The sequence below is a fragment of the Pleuronectes platessa genome, chromosome 5 (genome assembly GCF_947347685.1).
Source record: "Pleuronectes platessa chromosome 5, fPlePla1.1, whole genome shotgun sequence".
In the NCBI taxonomy this organism is placed as follows: Eukaryota; Metazoa; Chordata; class Actinopteri; order Pleuronectiformes; family Pleuronectidae; genus Pleuronectes; species Pleuronectes platessa.
The window spans coordinates 4,385,219-4,409,903 of NC_070630.1; the positions used below are offsets into that span (position 1 = coordinate 4,385,219).

The 24,685-nt window shown below is 44.5% G+C and overlaps 1 protein-coding gene across 1 annotated transcript in view; it reads right to left on the reverse strand.

Annotated features, from left to right (window-relative positions):
- The window catches only part of tenm4 (teneurin transmembrane protein 4), a 107,784-nt gene extending 103,894 nt beyond the window's left edge, over positions 1-3,890 (reverse strand). Inside the window, exons 1-2 of the mRNA XM_053423116.1 lie at positions 3,668-3,890; positions 2,550-2,822 (exon numbers count right to left, since the gene is read on the reverse strand). Coding sequence (XP_053279091.1) covers positions 2,550-2,822; positions 3,668-3,890 — 496 coding nt within the window. The remainder of the gene's footprint in view (positions 1-2,549; positions 2,823-3,667) is intronic.
- Positions 3,891-24,685: the final 20,795 nt, after the last annotated feature.

Genomic DNA, 24,685 nt, shown 5'->3' on the forward strand with positions numbered 1-24,685 from the left:
TGGCATTTTGTCCGTAGAAAAACACCAGTGTCAGTCACACGAGCGTTTCTCCCATCAGAGAGAAGCTGCGTAGGCCTCAGCCGCATTATTATTTCTCTCCACAGGTTATGGAAGCCATGAATAACACGAGTCCCTCAGCAGGCTTCTGTGGCTGCATCTCCACTGCTGGTTCTCATGGTTACAGAAATGAAATAGTCTCACCAGAACAGTGGGGGGGCGGGGGCTGAGATTAGAGCCCACATCTGGATTAGCTTTAATGGGCCCGAACTCAGAAACAGCAGCCCTCTACCAAACAAAGCAGGTCGTGGGGGCCGGTAGGATGAGCGGTGACTCAGCAGTCACAGGCAGAATGTGTTCTTAAGGGAGCTCCCTGTGGACCAGAGGCAGTATGGCTACAGGATACACACACACACACACACACACATACCTCCACATATTGCATTATTAATACTAACCAACCGCGTACACACACACATATACAGCCAGTCATGCATACGTGTTGACAGAAACACACACACATGTGCCCGGCTCGAACAGTAGGTGGGGAACATAATTGCTCGAACCCCCCTGAACACCAGCGATTGGAGGAGGATCCCTTATGTTTTCTGTCAATCAACGTATAGCCGCTAATGTTATCGTCTTGTCACAGCTGGAAAACATCTGGAGTTAAGAGAAAGTCGTGTTCAGCGGGGGGGTGGGGAATGGGGAGGATGGGGGGGTTACCTCACAGCGTGTACAGTAACAGATGCCTCAGAGTCACATGAGCCCTCCAAGAATATTCGCTGTTGCCTATTTGCATGAATCAAAACCAGGGGTCAAGTGAGTCACACGTGAAGACGGGGGGGTGTGGGTGTGTGTGTGTTGGGGGGGGGGGGGGGAGGCGGCCCAGCGGCTTGAACACATTAAAGCAGAGTAAATGGTTTGTTGATTCGCGGAGATTAAAGCACACACAAGCAGGTCCGCTCAATGGATTTTAATTAACTTGCCATATATAAATTGTAACGTTATCAGGCATTACCGAATTAAACGCTGAATACAAGTGCTCTTGCTGCTCGGGTGAGTGGAATAAAAAGCTACTTAGAATCTCGATTGGGTCTCTCGCAGATCCGGGAGATGCCGCAGCTACTGGAGCAGCGAATACATTCCATTCCCCCCCCCCCCCCTGAACAGCTTCTCTTTAATTATGTACAATGCAGCCAAAAAGATCCAAGTCCCCCTGGCATCTGAGATGATCAAGCAAGGGGGGGGGGATGCTGCCACGTTTCTCTCCCTGAGTCATCGGGGCAAATGGATTCCACTTGCAAGAGTCATTTCTGTCAGTTATAATAAGAAGCTAATACATAATGTGACACACTCTGAAATGCAAAGCTATTCACGAGGTTTCTCTGCCAGGCCGTGCAGGGGCAATTAGAATTTTTTCGCTGCCGGGGCCCCCTTGATGAGTTCGACTATCTCTGAAGTGTAATGTATGCATAATGTCGGGCAGCAACTTAAATTTCACCACGGAGCAACACTATGGCAGGAAAACGAGGGAGGAAAAGAAAATCCCCATAACTGGCAGCAGTGGCGGTAAACACATGGAGAGAGGAGTTGGCATTTTGGACTCAAAAGAGCGGCCTGAGTCGAGGGGAACCTGTCTGCCAGGTGCTGCCTCCGAAACGTACTGAAAACACTCCGAGAGCCAAATAAGCAGGACAAATAAGCACCAGGGGGGCCGGAGCCGGGAATCCAAACATAATTCTGTAATATCATTACTTCATCGTATGCTAAACTGAATATGAATACTGTGTCTTCAGCAGAACCGCGTGTATCTTCTGGCTCATTCTGGCACTTGACACGGCTCATATTTACATATTATCTCATGTGACCTGAGTAAGCACACAGGCTGCGTCAGGCCCTCAGGGCGAATTAGAGATACCGAGCTGCGGGGAGATAAACTCCCTGCAAGTGGCTGCACACTCTCCTGCCACTGATGTCATCAAGAGGAACCTGTCGGGCCAATTTCTATCAAAGTTAACATACATACCCACGTGCTCCTTAAAAATAAATATAGAGGGAACAAAGTGATCCGAGAGCGATGAGTATTGTGCTCGTGCTGAAACAATAGAAGTTGTCTTTTCATAAAGAATTAAAAATCCTAAATATGTTGGTGTGGAGCCAAATTCAGAGACGGTTTACAAACAGCTTAATCAATCTGTCAACTTCGATTTAGTCGGACGGAAGGAAGGAATTCCAGAGGATGAAAACACATCCAGAAATTTACACAGACGGAAAGAAGCTGCAGCTCATGTGGTGATCGTCAAATAGGAAACCAATCCAAATCAACACAATCATCCTCCAGACTCAGTGACACACACAGCGGTCTAGTCTGTGTTGTGTGTTTTTTTTTCTGTCTGCCTCGATGAACAGAAAAACATGTCGGGGGGAAAAAAAACACGCACGTATCCGTTTCATTTCAACTCCCAAATCAAATCCACGTGGTGAGAGCAGTGCAGTGTGAAGTCAGGCCGCCTGATGAGGGCTGGCAGAGGAGAGGAGCAGGGCCCTACCGTTCTCTGTGTTCTCGTGTTCGGTGTCGGTGAGGGTTAGGTTGGAGTTGGCCCTGCTGGAGAGGCACGAGCTGCGGCCCGACTTGGTGTTGCTGCGTCCCCACAACCGGACGGCGTGCTCCGGGGACATGATGCCGTCCGTCTCCGTGTCGGCGTCCGAGCCCACGCTGACCGAGTAGTCGCGGTGCGGCATCCCCAGGTCGCTCCGGTACGTGGCCACGTGGGACGGCAGGGCCTCCCCGAAGCCCAGGTCTCGGAGGGAGAAGTCGGCCCCTGCAGCCAATAAACACGAAGAGCTCTGGTAATTAAAACCTGCCGCTAACTGCAGCACTTAACATAATGAACTGTATTCATAGCAGGATGAAGCGACAGCAGTGTCCCGGCCTTGAGACGTGGAGCAATCATTTCAAAGTCTCACAAAGCAAAACGCTGTGAAGGTGAGTGAAGGTGCAGGTTGTATTCTTCAGTCCCTACGTGTGAGAACGTTCAGTGATTCTGTGCTATATTTGAAAATTTAGAAATCTGCCACTTTAATTTTCTCTCTATCAAAGTAATAAGAATAATCTCCACGAGGCAGGAGACACAAACCTCCGTGATTTAAGAATCTCAGAAGATTCAGCTCAATTTAAATAAGAAGAGCTTTGCTCTTTTTGAGTTTATCCTCCATAAAAGGTCACTGATGCATATAATTGAATATTAATATGAACTTTACATATATAGCTCAGCCTAAGTCCCCCATTGTTTCTCATGCCGTCATAATCAAGAAGTGTATTTTTCATACAATTGCAGAGAAATACTTTTAAAGGATCAATAGTTTATGTAAATGAGCAGGTGGAGATCTACATGAGTCCCATGCCGATTTTAACACTGGCATGGAAAGTTCTGTTACTGGTTTAACTATGCAGAGTGACCTCTACAGGGGCTGAATGTGAATTACCCAGAGCAACTTAATGAAATGCACTGATGCATACATTGAGCAACGTGCCCTTAAAATAATAATTGGCCTCTTCAAGCCACCGTGCGCCTCTAATAAACTTATCGATGGACAGAACCAGTATCAATGACAATCACTTCCATTTAGACACCAGCCCAGTGGATCAACTATGTGGCACACAGACCTTGCCGGCTGAACTCGTCCACCTCGTGATGGACCATCTCTTTGACGCGGCTCCCGTAGGCCATCCTGGAGTCGTGGTCGAAGGCCTTGAGCGTCTCGCTGGAGCTGTAGGACTTGGGGTTGGGTTTCCCATCCTCGCTGTCGGCGGAGGAGCTGGTGTAGCGGCGCTCCGTGTCCTGCCGGGCGGTGAGCGAGCGGTAGGGTCTGCGTTCCTTCACTTCCATGGCTTCCTCCGCACGGTCTTCAACATCCAACGAGGGGTTCACCACGGCGTTTTCACTCTGAGGGATTCTGCACAGGAGAAACACAGGAGAACATTTAGCTGTTAGAAAAAGAGGCTTTGACAAAAAAATGGAATCTCGGAATGCATTGTTGTTTTTTTTTTCCATTACACGATGTGAACAACATGTCCAAGGCAAACATTTAATCACTTGCAACTATCATACTAGTTCACGTTACACACAACACACACACACACACAAGGCAATCAGGGATATAAATAAAATACAAGTGCATGTACCAGTAGTGCACGCAGGCCCCAGCACACAGACACATGAGGAACCACCAGGATTAGATTTAATACGACATGGCACAACAAATCTTGCTCCTATAAAAGTTTACGGTACAGGTCCCCCCCACAAATATTCCCATTTTATGTGACACACACAGAACTACCGGGGCCGGCAGCAATCGGTAAAAGGCGGCAGGTGTCCCTCCATGAAATGTGTTGTTTATATGTTAGAAATCATCACCGGTGGAAAAAAAAAAAAAAAGGAGGAGCCGAACAAATCCAGGGCTAAACTGAAACCAGCAGAGATGATTATAATCCAAAACATAAAAACTACAAATGTCAAAAAGCACGAGGAGGATAAGATCAATAGAGAGAGGAGGGGGGGGGGGGATTTCAGCACTTAGCACTGAGCTGCTTTGGATTTTCTTGTTTTAAAGCACACAATATTGAATAATCAGGAAAAAAAAAAGACTAATCAAGTATAACTGTTCTAGGTTTTGCTCTCTCTGTATGTATCTATTAATACACACACACACACACACACACACACACACACACACAAATATTCTCATTTAAAACAAACGTCCCACAAAGAGACTCTATCATCTCAGTGCAGCATAACAAACATGTGATAAACGAGGAGTGTATGTTATTGTAGTTGACCGACGAGGCCGAGGAAACAGCTCATTCCCAGCCACCACATGGTTTAAAGTCTATCGAGTTGGATTAACAGATGTCAATACGGATGTAAACTTGATTAAAGGCTCGGTGGCTGTTTACTCCGAAGCTCATTCACTGACCATCAGGGATTAATGAGCCAGATATCACAGCAATATACTGTAAATTTTCCAAAAGCAATGACACAAAGTGAATTCTTCATCTGCTCCTCCACCACTGGCTCTCCACCCTCGAGGAGGCAACACACAAAGAGAACACAGCTCGGTTAAAAATAGTTTTTTTTTTACTGACAGTATGGCCGTGTTGTTCATCCTCCCTCAAGATAAGCTCTTTATGAATTCTGTGCCGGACAAACCAGTAAAACAATAATCCCCAGTGAACTATATTTGCCCCAGCTTCCCAAAAAAGAAAAAAAAAAACTTTGTATTTAAGACGCCATTGTTGGGTTTGTGGGTTTCTTTTGGTTCGTATTGACAGCTGAAAAGACCCCAATGATTAATGACTTGGGGGCTCAATGGGCCTCAATGGCAGGACCACCGCCTCAAGGGGGGGTGGGGAGGGTGGAGGGGGGGTGGGGGGGTGTTCCCACTCTGCAGCCGCGAGAGCACTTCAGCTGCTCTCAAGATTTCAGATGCAGCTTGTAGGGGTTTGCAAAATTATTTTTTTTTTACCTTTTGCTCGAGATCCTTGACGCTATGCAAATGTGAGCGAGTGGAGAGCAAGCAGCTTTCTAAGGTTTTTGAAGAACGTTCTGTAAAGTGCATTGTTTTTGTTTCCAAAGAGCCCAGGGCTCCGGCCATCACCGCTCCACCGAGGCAGCCGCTCCTCCTCATTATGAATCGGCTGGTATGCAACCAGACGTACCTTTGAGGCCCTGGGAAACCGAGAGAAGTGTTTCAATGAAGCAACCGGCCCGTGCACAAAGGACGGATGATATGCGGGAGCCTGGAAACGTGTCCACCTCATGTGCAGCTGTAGGAGCCTTCACACGGAAAATAGTGTTAAAACCAAACAGCGTTGTGCGTCGTAAATCGGCAACATCTGGCATTATTGTTGCAATTCAGGGCCAGACAGGAAAGCTGTTGTTTTTTGTTCATCGGTCTAAATCCTGAGAGAAAAGAGCCAAACAGACCAAACGCCAGTGTTGTATTAACTGTACTGGTACGTGAGGATAATAAACAGAAGGTTTTATTTAACCGAGGTGTCTCTACGCGCCTTCGTAAGTAATAATAAGAGAGGTTGTTTTGAAAGTGTTATTCTCATCTCATGCTAACACGTAAGGGGGTCAGGAACAAGTCGCTTGAAACACGGGCAAGAAAAAGGTTAATGAGGGCACGTTCACAAAAAAGTTATTTACAAAGACCAGTGAAAAATGACTTCCGTGAACCGAGATCTCTGAAATGAAGATAACACAATCGAGTGTGCGGTTATTTCAAAGACAATGTTCCCTCCACAGCCCGAGCTGCAAAAAGCTCCAGCGCTGCCGAGGAGGAGCCGACCGCCCTATCTATGCAATGATCCAAAATCAATTGAAGTCTCTCTGGATAGACAAAAGAAATGATGCATGGTCTGTCCCCCCCCGCCGTTAAAACAACTGCAGACTCTACATTTCTGAATTGCATTGTCTACAACCGGCCCGGGTGGAGTCAGGTTTGTCTGTGCGTGTAAAGCAAATGTACGGCAGCTGTGATTCCGACCAATAATGTGCTTCTGCAGAGCGAGTGTGTCCCCGGCAGCGATGAACAATGAGTTGTGTCGATTGGATGTCATCACACACAGTGATGTTGCGTAAGATCGTTGTGTGTGTGTGTGTGTGTGTGTGTGTGTGTTGGAATGCGTGTGTGAAGGTTGCGGGCTGCAGACTCGAGTATTGATTTTTACTAATAATGTGATCAAAGAAAAGAGTTCGGCAGCTTTAGAAGAACTGGCCTTGCACAGAATACTGATGGCAGCTAAAAAAAATCATAATTACCTGCAATTAAACAGCACAACGAGCAATTTGACTAATGAAGTGTTTTAGTGTGTGCCGGTTGTTTGCTATCAGTTGCTTGGATGTGAGGCGGCAGGGTCGGTGTGTGTGTCTCTTCCTGTTCTCCCTGCAGGCCAACTGATTTTGGCCGGAGCGCAGCAGCAAGCAGCCCCCCCCCCCACCCACCGGCCAACACGAATACCCGTGATTGACTGAGTGACAGACCTACACCACTGGTGGGCCGGCAGGAAAACGTCGGGGGGGTTGATTTTTCCAGAAATAAGTTGCTGTGAACAGTTTTCTATTGCGTCATGTGGGAGTCGGGCTTGTTCCTGTTGGCTGCTCCGATGCCCTCGGCTCCGGCGTCAGGTGCAGCTCGGGTCCGCCCGTCTATTAAGAACCTGCAGGCCTGTCATGGGAGCGTGCACAGCTACAGCAGGAAACAGGTGTTGTGCCGAGTTAACACCGGCTGACAGCGGCAGAGGAGACTTAGGCGCAACCGAGAGTTTTTGGATTGTCCACGGTTTGTCGACGAAGCAGAAATGTACGATAACGGCAAAATTCTGCACGTGCAATTAAGAGAATGTGATAAATAACATAATTATGAGTTGAATAAGAGCAATGAAAACTACTTACATCGACTAAGCTAACTTACCAATGTTCACACTAGGTAGATAACAACACCACAACAGGCAAGCTGCTAAAAACCAGGTGGCATATCAACACCATCGCTAATATATCATTTCATAATTCTCAATCTGTGGTGGTAATGGGATTCATGACGTGTACATGACTGAAAGAAATTATTTAGATTATAAAATACAGAAATGTCTAAGAAGTATAGGAAGCTATAACATTATGATAATCAGCAAATCTGCAGTATGCTAAAAACAAATCATCATAAATAAGTTCATGAGAAAAGCTTCATCAGAAATGATTTAATTGTTGGTTCAGGGAAGCTGACACACATTACACAAGCTGTAGCATGAAAGCAGTGGAGTTGGTACAGACAGCTCTTCATCACTACCCTCTGCGTTTCCTTTGACTGGTCTTGACAGATCATTTTTCATCCTTTGTGTATGATTCCTCTGCTTGCGATCATAGATTAAGACCAATTTAATACAGAGTACAGCCGACAGAAAGCAGAGTTTAAACTCTCTTGTGGAAAAACAATTTTTTAAAGTGGTGCCAGAGCCAGTGGCAAATAAAGAACTATAACCATTTTCAACCGAGGCTTTTACGTCCTAGGTTTAACTGACATTACACTTAAATGTTAAAAAGTCTTCAGAAGAATCAGAATTATTTTATTTGCCAAGTATATTTGCACATACAGGAAGGTGCCTTGGTGTGGTTGGTGCACTATACATAAAACAACAAGCGAACATAAAACAACAATATATAATGTAGAACAATAAGTTATGGAGAACAATAAGTTAAGTCATCTGTATCACTGTAGATCTTTGCAAAAACCTCCAATTCAGTGGTGGGACTGATGTTAAATAATCAGACACTCAAATAATTAACAAGAACAAGAAGGTGCCATAAGGAGTATTTTCAGTATCAATCAAGACGTATTAATGTTTGATTACTTAACTTACTTACTTAAATACCTAAATTCAGTTTTTACATGTATTATTTGTACTTGATGTACATATGATGATCATGTGATGATCAAAACTAAGGACTATGTTGAGATTTATGAGTTCTTTGCTGAATTGCATTTAATTTATTTGGCACATCTTGACTCTTTAAAATCAAGGGAACGCCAAACGCTAAAATGCAAAAAGAGGCTTCTGACTTTACAGCCGCAGACGATACAATTGCAGCTTCCACAAAATCTGTCAAACGAACCCATAACCCCCCCCCCCCCCTCCCCCCCCACTGTGTGAGCGGCGGGTTGCAGGGCCCCCCACTCGCCGGCCAGCCTGTTGTGACCGTTTGCCCCAAGTGTCAGGAGTTAGTTAAATACGGGATCTAAATAGGTGGGAGGAGTTTGGGCTACAATATAAATGCAAATGGCTCCGTTCTATCCATCAGACAATTAGCAGTGTGCTGAGGATTGCTATTCAGTGCCGCTGCATATAAATCTCCACCTGCCTCCCGGAGCAGAAGCCCTGTTCTCCATGATAATTAGCCGTTGGGTGCTTTTTTATACATGTCGTAGATTTTCAAACATGCAGAACTAAAATGTGAACTAACAACAAAAAGCAGTGTAACACAGAGGGTGACGTGTCTGTGTGTGTGTGTGAGGGGGGGGGGGGGGGGCACGTTGTTCAGCGAATCCCTGGGAGTATAATCTAAAATGATTACTTGTCTGTGAAATCACTTAATTACGATTGATCACTAACATGGAGACGTAATGCGTGGCTGATTAGTGATGACAGCTTTCAGACACACGATGGCTGAGATTCTGTGTTGGAGCTTTTATACTTTTCCTTTGCGTGATCGCAGCTCCGCAGTTCACGAGGAACAAGGCAACATTTCAACAAATCGTCAAGTGCTAATTAGCGCGTGACGCCGTATTAAAATAACTTTATGTGTGTACATATTTAAAGAGGTAGTGAAAGGTTCGCTGGCAGTTAGCTCACACACTGCACACACACTAACACACACACCCGAGCAGCCTTTAGAGCAGCGTGGAGGGAATTTGGGCAGATATCAAGAACATTGTCTACAAGGTCCATTGAGAGGGAAGGAAAACTCCACACAGGCTCCACTTACTTCTTCTCTGCTTTTCTTTCACATGCCGAGGCTCTTTAGAAAAGCCTCCTTGGGCAACAGAAAGGTGTGTTTTCAATGGGGACTTTGGTAGAAGGGGCGGGTGTGGGGGGGGGGGGGGGGTGGGGTGGAGGGGGGGGCTGAATTGCTTGCCAAACAAAACTGAATTGGACAGTGCTACTGGAGGCTGAGCAGGGGGAGGGGGAGGGGGCGGAGAACAGCGGTGGGGGTATTTCAGCAGCCACCTCCTGGCGGGATCAAAAGCGAGCGGTGGAACAGAATGAGTAAAAAGGCCTGAGCGTAAACAAAAGTAGCCTGGGAGCGCGGCTGCAGCACGCTCCCTGCTACTAATCACTCCGAGCAATTCAAGGTTTAGTCCTGACAGAGGGAAGCAGGCAATGGAATAATGCTTTTAAATCAGCCTGGTAAATAACAGAGAGGAGAAGCAAGTCCCTCTATTCACATTCTGCACTGATGTTTTGCCCCTGACCTTCGCTAAATACAGCAAAAAAACGTTAGCAGTGCTCACGTCGGGCCGAGTATCCACTCATCCGATATCAATGTTGCTGCTAAACGATAATACGTTCTGCTGGATTGCTGCTGCCGATCCAGAGCAGATCCAGAGTAACACAAATTCTAAAAAGGATTTAATGGAAGAGAACAAATCTTCTGATCGGTAGGTTGACGTGTTTGTGTTTTCAAGCCCTGACCGGCGAGTGCAGAGGTCCGCCCTGGGAATGACCTGTCTCTCAGTAGGATACAATTAATACTCATTATACTGCAGTATAAAAAAAAAAAAACTATAGATCGCCTGCAGTGAAACCAAACCTAATACCCGCTGAGTAATAATCAACTTACTGTGAATCTGTAACTGTCGGACTTAATGGTTAGGAGTATTTGAAGGTTTGCCGCTGTGGCCTCAGGAAGGTCCGGGACCAACGTGCTGGGAAATAATTGATTCTGTGACAACAATATTTTTAAGTGCTGTTCAGATGCCTCAGGGGTCGCTTCACTGGATAAATCACATTTGTCTTCCTGCAGGTAAATTACGTGAGTCTCCTATGCAAGGGTTTGAGAGATCTGCCCCCGGTGCATTGGAGGTGAATGGAAACTATTTTTTATTTATGTTGCTCATACAGGATTGAAAAATTACTTTAACGAGGGAGCTTCTCAATCAAGCTGAATAGTTGATGGACCGTTCTGTCAATTAGACTTCGACTATAAAAGGAAGCTGTGGACATCAAGGACGTTCACGAAGAAATTCATATTCATCTCAGTCTGAAGTGCATGAAAAACAAATCTACCTGTAATGTGAGAGGTAAAAGAAGAATAACATATTTATACAAGCTTAATGTTGACCTCCGCTCCAACATGACTCATCAGCTGACCGTAAATTAACATGTATTTAACACTAATGTATGATTCATAACAACACAGAAGAAATATTGGAAATAAAAACATTGTCTCGGTTTGTTTAAGTCGATCTGCACTCGGCTATCTATTATTTTAAATATCAAAATATCTACAAATAATATAAAAACTAAACTAAATTTAACAAATAATATGATTTATTAACATCTAACTTCAGCTGCTAGGGTCCAATCAAAACACAAAGATTGATGACATCATGAACCGTGTACTCTTGCTTCTTTCTTTACTTCTTTACGACATGATACACCAATGGCTTTATCAAATACTATTTGGCTTGGTCTCATTGTAAAAACCTGCAATGCATTAGCCTCACAATTATTAGTATTATATATGAATACTAATTTAAGTCAAATTAGTATTCATACATTGAGGCGGCCTCTGATATTACTTCCCTCCACTTGACTTTGTATTTAAATAGTAAAATTAAACGTCTGCAGTTCCTTAGAAAATCCAGTGTTTACTAAATGACTCACCGATGGTATCACACCTTAATGCCAGTAATGATCCTGCAGCTCCCGCTTGTGATCAGAGAGCAGGAATCATATGTGGCAGTGCAACACACTGATGAGAGTGTCAATCACACTCATTATGTAGAATATACCTATTTACTCATAAACGGGGATTCTGTTCAAAAAGAGGGACGGAGATAAATCACGGTCCAATCCAAACACATGTTGTGTCCTTCACTGTCTGTCCAGGATCACACAGAGACAAAGTGAAGACAGAAGAGGTAGAACAAATTAAAAACACCAAGAAGCCTCGTCAAGTCAAATACAGGTGCAATAAATCGACTCGTGGCGTCGGACTTTTGTCTGAAGTGTGTCTCGAGTGACCACTTGTGTTTGGATCTCACTTCCCAGCCCACTCTGCAAAACACCATGTAAATCATTTCCATTTGTGTCGGCCAGCAATAACTGACGTGAGCTGCATGTTGAGTATTCACAGAACACGACGTATGGCCCCGTCCTCCCTGAATCCATCCCTCCAAAGGGCCGCCGGGGCATTGGATATTAATATGTTCTCAAACCCTCGTTGGTTCAGTCCAAAGACTGAAAAGATGGACGACACGCGGCTCCCAGAAGTGAAGCCATAAGTGTCTCAACCCATGATGACTGGAAAGGTCATAAGCCCCACCCCCCACCATTTTAGTGGTCAAAGTACATGTCTAATAAAATATAACGAAAAAATTGTGTAACTTTAGGTCAATAACTTCTGTTTAAATTTGTTATTTGATGCTGTAAGAACAGGGAGAAATGTAATGATTGACAGCTGAGACTGACATGATGTGATTGGTCAAGCATTGTGTTTGATGGGGACCTCGGTACCGGCGGCTCCTCAACAAAATCACCACACTGCAGACTCTTGCTCTAAATTTCATCAGAAACACAAGATGGCCGCCTCCATATCCGGGAAGTTTTGGCCTTAGTTTCAGGCACAGTTCCAAGGATCCCACCGTTGAGCCACCGTTGAGCCACCGGTGGCAGTGGTGAACAAAACAAGGTCATTAACACACCACTGTATTTCCCTTACGGAGCAGCACTGAGCAGCAACCCCCCCCCCCCCCAAAGAGACTGAGATAATGCTGACGTCCTGCAGGATACCACTTACAGTCCACTCACAATGGGGGTCCTGAGATTTCCTCACGATATCTCGTGTAGACCCAGAGTGAGGGAGTGCACTGCAAAGATCACAGACCGAGTTAGGTCCTCCCATCACTGATCACCACTGACCTCAGCGGGGGGGGGGGGGGTCGTACCTCCACAGAGGGAACCGAGTCACTTCCTTCACATTCTCTCTTTCTTATATAGTCTTTGTTTTTCTGGTAATTCTGTGTAAAATATTGCATCACGTGAAGCATCCTGGCTGTTGAGCTGCTCTGAAATAACCGGTGAGCTCTGACAGCTAGTCATGGTCAGGCCGTTGTCCATCCCGGTGACTCGTGCACAGTAAATACACACACAAAATTAAATTTTCTCACAACGGCAAAAAAAGAAAAGACCTTATCTGTTCTTTTCAGAATGAATGGGCTCACAGGGAAGACTTCAGGAGTACACGAGAACCATACGACAACCTCGTGCACAACAAGCTGCAAGCACGACTGTTTTGTTCGAGACAATAAAACCAGCGGCTGTTCGATATAAACAATAAAAAAAGAAAGAACCAAAACAGCAGACGCAGCAAAGCTGGACGCAGGGTTCCTGCATGGTAATGATCTTCCTCTAAGTGCCTGACTGAGTCATCTCTGCAAGCTCGGCTCTGACAACCACACACCTCCCACCTCTCCCATCGCAGCAGCCTCTGGGTGGGGCTGATCACTCAGTAGCTTCATCAGCGACTGGATGGTAACTCTGGCTGTTAAGATGCAACGTCTGGAGGGCGTGGCTGCTGCAGTGGCCGACTGTGCACACACACACACACATACACACACACACACACACACAGGCAAGACTGAAAATAGAGCAGCACAAACATACATAACAGCCCGTGCTCTGTCACGGAGCAGGAAGAATGAAATGTATTTTGCCATCCTTTCATACGACACAGACAAGAATCCAGAGAGGATCTTTCCCGGGGCACTGGGAGCTGGTGTATGCTGATTTCCCCTCTAACTGATTATGACATGAAATGGCCACCGGGCAGCTTGGCGGTGCCGTGTTGACCTGAACAAGCTCCTTCTTCTGCCTCCGAGGTACCAGAGGTTTGTACTCTCTGATCCCACTGGCTGAACATTAGACGGTGCTGATGTTGGCAAAAAAAACAAAAAAAAACTCATGCACCAACTCTCGTGCAGTTTCCTCTTCTTTTCTTCTTCCAGCTGATCCACCACTAGCTTTTAATGCAGCTCGGTGAAAGCCTCGGTGTTATACGTTATTAAAATAAAACACACGACAAAAAAAATCAAAAAATCAAAATGGAAGAACCATCTTGTTTCTTTCACCCGTATCTGGATTGTTGATGCATACCAGGGAAATGCCCTTTCATCTACCAGGGGGCAGGGCACGGCCTCCTCCCAGATATAAATTTAATTCTCCAAGTAAATTAGGATTGATCACCACAGCTCTAGGCCACAATCAGCATCCGTGATCTAATCAGGGCCCGGCCCTAGACAGAAAAGGATACTCCCATAAATAAAAACCATATGAGAGCCAGCTAGGGCTCATAACCACGGGGGGGGGGGTGGGGGGGGGATTTTATTACCCTCTTTCCCCCTCTACAGGTGTGCTTTTAGCCACCTACCTTCAAAGACTGCCACCCGGCAATAAACATGTGCAGCCTCACTGTTGTTTGCCCGCACTGAGAGTTTTTTACATCACACTTGCATCAGCGCATGTGACCGTGCACACGCCCGGAGTCGCTGCTCGTGCACAGAGCGAGCGGCGGGAACCCGAGGACGATCCCAGGGAGACGGGATCCATCAGGAGCCGCTCGCCATGCGACACCCGGGGTAATAAATTACAGAGAATTAACACGTCATCCTGGGCATCCACACGGCAGCCGCACTCCACTCACACCACGCTGCTTAATGGATCTATTAACCAAATGGATGCGGGGGGGGGGCTTTCAGGGGCTGGAATTCTTGTTTGGAATTTGCTAACAACAGAGGCGGAGAGAAATGTGCTCGTCCATCTGGACTTAAACTAATGTAAAATTAGGTTTTGATACAGGACTGGAAAAATCCAGCTCTAGTATCCATAAGAATATTTGATTATGGAGGTTTTGGCTCCACTGACTTGTGCTGTTGTTTTTAACACATCACCTGAGTAGTTGTGAATTCAAACATGAAATCCTTGCCAACAGAAAGCACTCTGAAATGCTGCTTTCTGTTGTCACCTGTTTGGGGGATTCCTCTGAGACGCGCCTCTGCAGCCATTAAGAGGACACTCCACTGTTGATGCCTGTCACTGATAGCAGGGGATATTTAGTGGAGGAATTCAAAATGCCAGTCGTGCAGCCCGTATCTCCTGGGCATCTCTGGCAGCCTGCCAGCGCGGTGACACGCTGACGGCGAGGCGGCGGCGGCGGCGCAGCGGGAAGTCTCTGACCGGCGCTCGCTCATCACAAGAGGTAAACACAGATATGAGGGGAGCCTCTCGTTTCTCCAGGACCTCACTGTGTGCTGGTGTGTGACTGCGTCGCAGGTGATCGAGCGCGTTCAACAGAGCGCACAACTTCGCCGAGGCCCAACGGTCCCTTTAGAATCAGTCAAGCTGGACCAGATTTCACACACTCCTAAATATCAGTTCTCTAAATATGAAGATTTGATTATTCTCTGAGAAAATGGGGAAAACACCGTATTTCTATCTATCTATACCTTTCTATATCTATATATAATCCTAGATCCGCCATCTAATCTGGATGTAGCGTCCTTCCACCGATTTTATAATCTGATAATCCATTCAGGTGTTTGTCTAATCAAAACATAACAGCCTCCGTGGAAGCTATTAACTGATTCTTTGAAAAGTAAAAAGCAGTAGTGATTATATATCAGGTTAAAAAGCTTATTTCCCCTCTGCCGTGAGGAGGGCAGCATTATCTATTCCCACTACTCTTCATCTTTTCCTTTTTCCATGTTTTGCCAGGCCTCTGAAGCAACCGATGAAACTTTAATAAGCGAGAAAGAAGAAAACCTGAAAAGCATAAAAATCTGAATGATAAAAACTTTTCCTGAAGATTCATGCATGATATTTGTAGCTGCTGCGATGTATTAAAAAAAAAGTTTTATTTCGTGATATCCCTCAATGCACAAATTGAAGGAGATCAATCACCTCTCAACCAAGGCTGCAGTCACACTCAGTGTCATCTGCTAATTCGATTCCTGTTGATTCTCCCCGAATACACAGAAATGTTCTTTAGTCATTGATGTATGAATGTTTTTCTTTAAAGAGAAATTCTTCTCCCAGGAAGCTTTAATTATATATACTCACTGCTTCTGCATTATTCTAAATCAACTTACACAGAATTATTGTTCATTCTGCAAACATCTCTCTCTACACTGCACAGATATTCTGCACAAATATAAATTAGTTCATATGCATCTGCCAGGTTGAGACACATGAAGACACAAGTCCATTTTGTAAACACACAACAAAAAGCACCAGAACCTGGAAGCAAACAACAACAAGCTTGTAAATTGACCCCTTGAATCCCGAACACTGGGTTAACACAACCTCATTAGCTGTAAATCAAGAACTCGATTCCTCCTGATTGAATTCACAGAAGATGCATAAAGGCCCGAGCCATTGAAAACCTTCCACATAGCGTCAGAGACCTTCTGGATAACTACAGAGACAATCCAGCACATACACAGCTCCATTAAACAGACAGTTAACATTACATTTCCTTTTGCCGTCATTAAACAAACGGCAACATTAAAACCAATAGATTTGAATAACAGCAGTGTGAATGCTGATGAATTATAAGATAGTAAAAAGACTCTTATCTCATCGTAAAAAGGCTATTATTGTTTCAGAAAGGTTTTTCCTCTGCTGCTAAGATGGAGAAAGTAGTAAAGAACTGTGAGTAAAGGAAGTGGGGTCCTTTCCTTTACATCAGTAATAAAAAAAAAGGGTTCCAACGGCTCCCTTAAGTTAAAAATCATATTTTTGTATCTTTACTTATCTCCATAATCTAATTGACAGAAACTTGTCATCGTTACAGACAACTTCAATCCACACGTCTCTTAAAATGCTGGAAACTTCAGCCTAGCTTGGGAGGAAAAAGGAAAAGACCTCCACTCAGACCACATCCAATTTGTGAGGAGTTAAGTGGCAAGGAACTGCCATTAAAATCGACTTTTTTATATATATATAAGTGTAATAACTGCAGGCTTAATGTAGCCAGGGAGACCGATTAAAAAAAACCTGAATTACACAGGACGGGAGCCTTTTCCAATTCTCATCAGAGCCGTGCTGCAATGTCATATTTAAAAAGTTCACAGATGAGAAGTTAAAATCTGTCTGGTGTGATTCTAACCTCAAGTCGAGATAAATGTAGAGAACAAAGCTAAATAAATTAACTTAGAATAAGAAACTAGAACCATCTAAATTATAAATGAGACTAAATGCTCCGATATTCAGTTTACAACACAACTCTCACAACACAACACAACACAACACACACACACACTGGGTTGGCCCCGCCCACATCTATTCACACAGAGCCACAAAGAAAGTGAAGCTGCCGGAGTTGAAGTGAAAACCTTTTGGGTCAAAGGCGTTAAGAATAATATAAAACCAGCCGGAGGGGGTGGGGGGGGGGGGGTGCACTTTACCTCCACTGCTTCAACTCCATCCCAACGGAAACGCTGACATCACATTCTACAATCAAGAAAATCTCTCAAGTTCAGTTGGAGTCAAAACTTATTCATTCAAATCACGTCTCAGGTAAATAACCCTAACCCTAACCCAGGAAAAGGAAAACCTGAACTTTGTTTTAATAATAATTTCCACATCTACCTTCATGGCGATCTCCTGAGTGTTTTGAGCCCTAACGTTCTCACAGCACACCGACAATGAGAGGCAAAGAAAAAAGTGAGTTTTACAGAGTCAGAAGCATCGAGGGTGAAAATAGGGGACGACCTGCTCAAGTGCGTCCATTGTCTCGTGTTGAAGTGGGGTCAAGAAAGACCACATAGAGTCTGGAGCACGGAGGCTCACCGAAAAACACCCGCTCTGAACCCGGCATACCATGCAGTGTCTCTCCCGACACAAAGAGAGGCTTTATCCCCCCCCCCCCCTGCACTCAAGGTGCGCTCTCCTGAAACCCTCTTCTGGAGGTGGACTTGCTTAAAGTCCAACAGGAACGCTGGTTCAGAGCAGGAGAGCTGAGGAGGAAACCTAAACTCGGGGTCTGACACGGTGCGTTAAGGCTTCCGTCGGCTCCAGACTCAAAGATCTGCAGGCGGAGGAAGGAGTGAATAAAAATACTGCACAAATAACACTTAATTGAGGTCAGCGTGATTGAACGCTGCAAGGCTGGGATGGCTCTAGCATGGGTTCCAGATGGCAGGCTGTTATTTCACTGTGCCCTGCTAATGCTGCAGGATTCGATGCTGGTAACCTGAGTGTCCCCTGGGCCCCCTGGCTCCTCCACTGCACTGAAATCAGGGCCAAGCTCCTGCCGCTGCGACTCTGCAGGTTTACTCAACTTCCAGAGAGGGGAGGGGCGGGTGTTTGGATATGGGATTGGAGGAGGGGTTTGTGTGTGTGTGTGTGTGTGTGTGTGTAGGTGGGGGTGGTGCAGCGGTGCTAGAACAAAGCATGTTAACACCATCTCTGTGTTTAACAAGTTAGGAAACAAGCAGGGGTTTCCTTCAGTCCCCCCATCGGAGGCTGCTTCTTACCGCTCCTCGACAGCAGGAGACAATCCCGGAGTGAACGTTTGTTTTTCTCCCCCAGTGCTGCAACACTGGTAAACAGACTGGAACACTGGTAAACAGACTGGAATCCTTCTCAAGCTGCTTCCAGACAGGCACTGAACTCCGGTGACCGTCCTGGGGCTGAACACCAGAATGCAAATGTCCGAGTAAGAGGCTCCGGTCAAGAGTTCTTCCTGCTAGCCCCCTCCCCTGAGTAAAAACTCTTGAATATGTCCAAGTAAATTCATGTGAGAATACAAGAATACAGCAGGAGAGCATGTGGAGGATTCACTGCGAGTTACACACCAAATAAAAATACACAAGCAAAGATAACAACTTGGAAAAGAAGGAGATTTCGAGAGTTTATGCTAATTCCTCCAAGAATGAAAAAGAAACACAGAGATCTGACTATTTAAAAACCTCCCACTCATACAGAGCGTTTTTATTTGCTGTGTTAAAATAAAAGCACGTTTCAGAGCCAAGGCCACCGCTGAGAATTCCAGTAACGTTATTTTTGGGCCTTGTCCAAGTATCGGAGAATATCTGATGTATGACTCGCTCCACTGGACGGCCTGTATTGTTTTTCCCTTCATATAAATTTGCCATCCAATTGAATTAGACTCTGATTTACATTTAAAATATGAACCTTTTCCTCTAACTTCCTATGAAATCACGCAGGACATAGGCTCCAGGTCCCTGTGGTCATAGTTGTAGAAATGTAAAAGAATGGAGATTAGATTAGAACAATAAAAAAGACAATAAGAGCAACTTGGAGTCAACATCTATAAATAAACTTCCTTATATTAAATGTATGAAATTCCTCCCCAGTCACCTTCACATCAGACCAGTGGCCCATCATGCTCCCACATCCCTTGACTGGGAATCAGCCATGAAACCTCTGTTCTATTAAATGCACTCAAACCGAAGGATGATAAATTAAATGCCTTTTTTAAAAAAACAACTAGAGTTAAGGTGTCAAGGATTAAAAAAAGAAGATAGAAGATGAAACAAAATCCTCCACTGCGTGTTCTTGGTGCAATAGAGATGTAAATGAGCATAAGTGCTTTCAGTGCTGCACACAAAGACGTCCTCCGAAGACACACTCGTCTCGGAATAATTACCCAGGACAGTTGTATCATAATCTCCCACGTCATAATTATGTGGAACACTGTTACTTGTCCCTTTGTCTCACTGGGTTCTTATTGCTTTTTGACCTTCAACACGGGAGGAAACTGGTTTATCGAGTCCAGGAGGATGCGTCGTTCGCCGGCGTGAAAAACTTCTCAGGGCGGATCATCGCTCTTACGCAAAAAAAAAAAAACTTGTGGTTTTGTAGATCAATAGCCTGCTTGAATGGAACCGTGCTCGAACAAAGGACACACACTGCATCTACCCCAGAAAGAAACAAAAAGGACAAATGGTTCCTGCAACTTCCAAACTCAGCATTCCCTAACTTTCTTTCCTTTTTTTTTTCTAAAGTAAAGTGCGAGCTCGGTATGTTTTTTCCGGCCCCCGATTCATATAAAACATTAAAAAAAAAATGTTCTCTATGAATCACAGTCTCCCATTCACATTCAGATATGCAGGTTATCCTGGTCCCTGGAGAGGCGGCAGTTTTCTGAATGCGTCTGCCTTCTTGCCAACTTCTGAATATAACTGCACTCATTCGCAAGACCCACAAGATTCAGGTGATCCACATTTCTCTTTACTGTGGCATTTCCAGGACAAAGAGAAACCGCACTTAACGTGTTTTTTTTTTTGTTTTTTTTTTTTTAAAGGAAGCTAGTTTAATGATTGATTTATAGCGTACAATATTTTACAATTCACAAGCAGATGAACCAGGGGCCAGGGGATTGTATAGTCTCTAGCCTATTAAAGCTACGTGGTCTCCTGGCAGAAAGAGGCCGGATCACTGTCTCCACTTGACTGTTGTCTTTTTGTTCTTCAGTTTGTTCTTCAGTTTGTTCTTCAGTTTGTTCTTCGTTGTCCTCTTTTATCTCATTATCTTTGTCACAGTGTATTGCTGCTCACAGACATACACTGAACTTCACAGACGTCCTGCTCCAGATGGAACTTTTCCTGCCCCTGGTAAAATGTCCCCTAAAATATGAGAGTGAGCCGCGATCCAGCAGGAAAATGTCTGGAGTGTTCACAGTGAGTGAGAAGGTGAGTTCATGATGTATTAAATATGTAGAAAGGTGGAATACAAGTAAAACATGCCGACAAACACTTGGGCTACATCCATACAACTACGTTTTCATTTGAAAACAGTTTTTTCAAACTTAAAGATCTCTGTCCAAGTGAGCGTTTTGGTTTTGTATTCATTTTAATCCCAGTTTAATCCCAGTTTATACTATGTACTGAGCGTGTGCTGGTGTAAACTGGATGCATTGAGTTGTGAGTTGCAACAACAGCAAGATGGCTTCTCCTCCTCATGTAAGCAGTTGTAGCCTCGTAAAAATGGAGAATTTTAACTGCACAACAGCTGTTTGCAAAGACAACTGGGTCAGAACCACTTTGAATTGATTATCCATGTTGTGCTCGACTCTGGTGTCCGAGGATAATGCCTCTTGTTTTTTTCTCCTGGAAGACGTCATGTGACCAGAGCCGGACGAGTCAGCAAAGACTATGTCATGACCAAAATCAGCCAATCAGCAAAATGTGTACTTCATAATCAACAATGTTCTGCTGCGTTGTCGATTTAAAAGGCAAATAAACGCACATTAAGCAGAGTTCATCTCTAAAAACGATTTATGATTCATTGGATTTGAGGAACTTGCCTCTTTCTTCTGCCAGTGCTACTCGACACATCGTTTATCAAACTCAGCTTTACCTTATATCAGATCTAAAGAAAGAAGCTGTTGTGCAGTGCACGTTGTTTTCAGGGTTAGTTACTGAGGCACTGGAAACGTTGGGAGACACAGATTGTCCCCAGCAGCCCCCACGGTGCAGCAGCAGTCCTTGAACTGATGTTAGCAAATCAAAATAAATCACAGAGAAATGGAGTTACGAGCAGACAGCAATAAATAATCCCAGCTGCGGGTCAAGTCGTGTACCACGGTGCAGCGGTTTCCCTCTGCCATGATATTCTCCGAACTCAGCACAACAGCAGCCTTCCCAGTCATGATCCAAATCACATAAGCTCTCCTTCATTGTTTCTGCTCGTGGTTCGGGCGCAGACAGGGGGAAAGTAAAAAAGAAAAAAAAACATCTCAGGCACAGACGGAGCACCACTTACAGCTCGGAAAGGAACTGGCCTGGAATACTAAAGGCTTGGAAAGCAAATACAGGTAACTGGTGGCTTTGAGGCAAACCAGCACGGACTCGCACTTTTCATGTCTTCTCCCGTTTCACCCTCATTTTCACTTTTACGCACTTTAGAGGGGAAAATAAAAAAGCGTTGTGTTACCATCTGGTTTCTGGGTGGAAGACGTGGTTCTGAGTTTTTCTTATATTGTACCGACTTCAGTTTATTAGAATAAAGAAAGTGACGCAAGTAATCAATGAATAACTGAAGCGTTAATAAATAAAGTTGTGGTTTCCACCTAAATATGGAAAAAATATAATGTCACAGTGATGCTGAGATTTGACCTTTTTGGATATGAATAATTATTTCACCCTTTTAGACTTCAGTTAAAATGTCTCATAGTTTCCATAATGAATTCTTGATAAATGGTCAAATTAGGGCCCGGTGACCTTGACCCACGACCTTTGTGCACTAAATTCTAATCAGGTCATCCTTCAATTTAAGTGGAACTTTTAGCATAATTTGTAGTAATTCTCTCCACATGTGACTGAGATAGAGTTCGTGAGAACGGGAAGAACTGACAACCGAAAAAACGACAAGGCCTGCGGGCTCAGCTGTCGTCGGCACGGAGGCATAATCACACATTAAGATGCAGGACTACGTGGGCCCTCATCTGGAGTCCTTGATTGATAGATGTCACACCTGCCAGGTTCAGGTCACAGCCTGAAGAGTAAATAAAACTATGTGGAGATAAATGTGCATTAAAAGCATCTTGGGCTGACCTGAGCAACTTGATAACATTTAAGGCAGGTCTGACAGGTCATGTAATTGGAATAATTCATAACACGCAAACATAAATGATTAGTCAGACACTTTCTTTTTTCGTGCATTGATGATTATGTCCATGCATCAGAGCCGTCACTATTAATTACCATCATTACTGCGATAAGAAACTTTTTTTTTTTTTTTTTGCAAGGACAGCAGATTCACACCGGGGCCCAGTTGGTCCGTGCACATTAACGAGCACATCCACGTGTTCTGCTTCTCCGTCCTGTGCAGCGAGTGAACGGAGAGCAAACAACCCAGAGGAGCATTAGAGGAAGGCAAAAATGTATCTGCTGTGAAAATGAGCCCAAAAGGCATGAAAGCATTTCCAGCAAGTTGTTCATTTTAACACAGCACAGCATTTGAACAATGAGAAGTGAAGCAATGGAGACATGAGGCGGTGTGTGGGTGGCACAGTGGGCAAGAGGGACAGACTGAGATGTGCCAGAGCCTTTTTTTTTTTTCGTGATTAAAACCGTTAAAAGGAAAAAAATCACAAAAACAAGTTGATCTACTTTCCCTCGTCCTTAAAGCTCAACCTCAAGAGCAGATAGTGAAGAACCTGGATTCAACTTCTGGCTGCAAAGAGACATTTTGACAACGACGTCTCAAATGGAAAACCTCTGGCAGCAGCTGAACATGAGGTGACTTGAACTTTATAGATTTCTGTATGAGAATTATGCAACACAGGAGTCAAGTGAGAGAGCAGGAGGCTGCCTCGCCACCACTCCAGGATCTGTGACATTGGGAGTGAAGCATATCATCTTAGAAGCTGAGAGAAGCTGAGCTAAATGATGCTTTGCGCGTCGGAAGGTCAAAAATACAACGTGTTGCATATGAAACAATAAAAGTGGCATCAATAAACCACACACAGCTCTCTCATATTTAACAGTCTCCTGATCGGCCATCCCTCCAGGGGCCGGGGGCTCGTCTATTTCACCGTGCCGCTGATAGGTTGCACGTATATATTTACATAAAATAAATCCTACGTGAAGCATTAAAGCAGAAGCCTCGAACCGAAAAGAGGCGTAAGGGCACAGGGGGAAGTCGGTGGATGCCAACTTCATTGAGCATCTCTGTTGATCGGCACCGGTTAATGCATGAAACACACGCTGTGCCAAGGCCATTACTTATTCGACAGCGCACATGTGCTACATATCAAACGTCAACTAAGTACTGCACGAAAATGCAAGCTAGCCGGGGAATTAAGAATATGCTCTCTGATCCAAGGATACACTGCATCAATGTGTAACAGGTCCCACAGCCTATAGAACCACTGAATGGTTACTACGACTCAGTAACGTCCTTCACTGGCAACGTTCAGATTATTCATATTTTATGTCAAAAGTTCATTCAATGAATCAAAGCATTCCAAAATGTAACTTATCACTTAGGGGGAAAAAATGCAGAGCTTTGTGCCAAATAATTGAAAGGACATAAATACGTAGTGGGAACTTTTCAATTTCAGATTTGTCATCTAGTGTCTCTCTCTCTCTCTCTCTCTCTCTCTCTCTCTCTCTCTCTCTCTCTCTCTCTCTCTCTCTCTCTCTCTCTCTCTCTCTCTCTCTCTCTCTCTCACAGTGAAGTTGACATTTTGACCTTTTACACATAAAATGTCGGCACTTCATCCTTACAACCTGTTACACATTGGAATGGGATTTTCTCATAATTAGGGTATGAATCCTAAATGTGTGTTCTTGTGAGGCCGGAGTGACTTTGACCTTTCACCTCTGACCACCAAGTTCTAATTAAGTCATCCTTGAGTCCTAGTGGGCGGGGGGGGCCGGATGTCATGGAATCTCCTGCAGGCGTTCCTGATGTATTCGATCGCATCAAGATGATCCAGCTTGAGATAATCAGATTAGTTGAACTTTCACCGTTCCTGCACGATCACTCAATCACAACTGGACCAAAAGTTGCAAGACACATCGATCCATCAAAGGTTTAAATGTGATATATTTGATTTCACAATCAACACCATTCATCTTGGTTTGAGAACTGTTACACCACCAAAGAAGGAGAGTTTAACGTAAAGTAAAGTAAAGAAACCAGTTTGGAAACAAGCTTCTAATCCATTGGAAGCAAAAACAATCTGTCTCCTCGTGCACTGTCACACGTGAGATACAAGTTAGAAATAACGTGTAAAATGTCACGTTCTTCATTTTCATTCTATTTACGAAACATTGAGTCTGAAGCACTTTACTTTATATCTTCAACTAGGTTGTCACAATATGCAGTTTGCACCATAAAGGCTGTTATTGTTACGTCATGTGTCCTCTATTA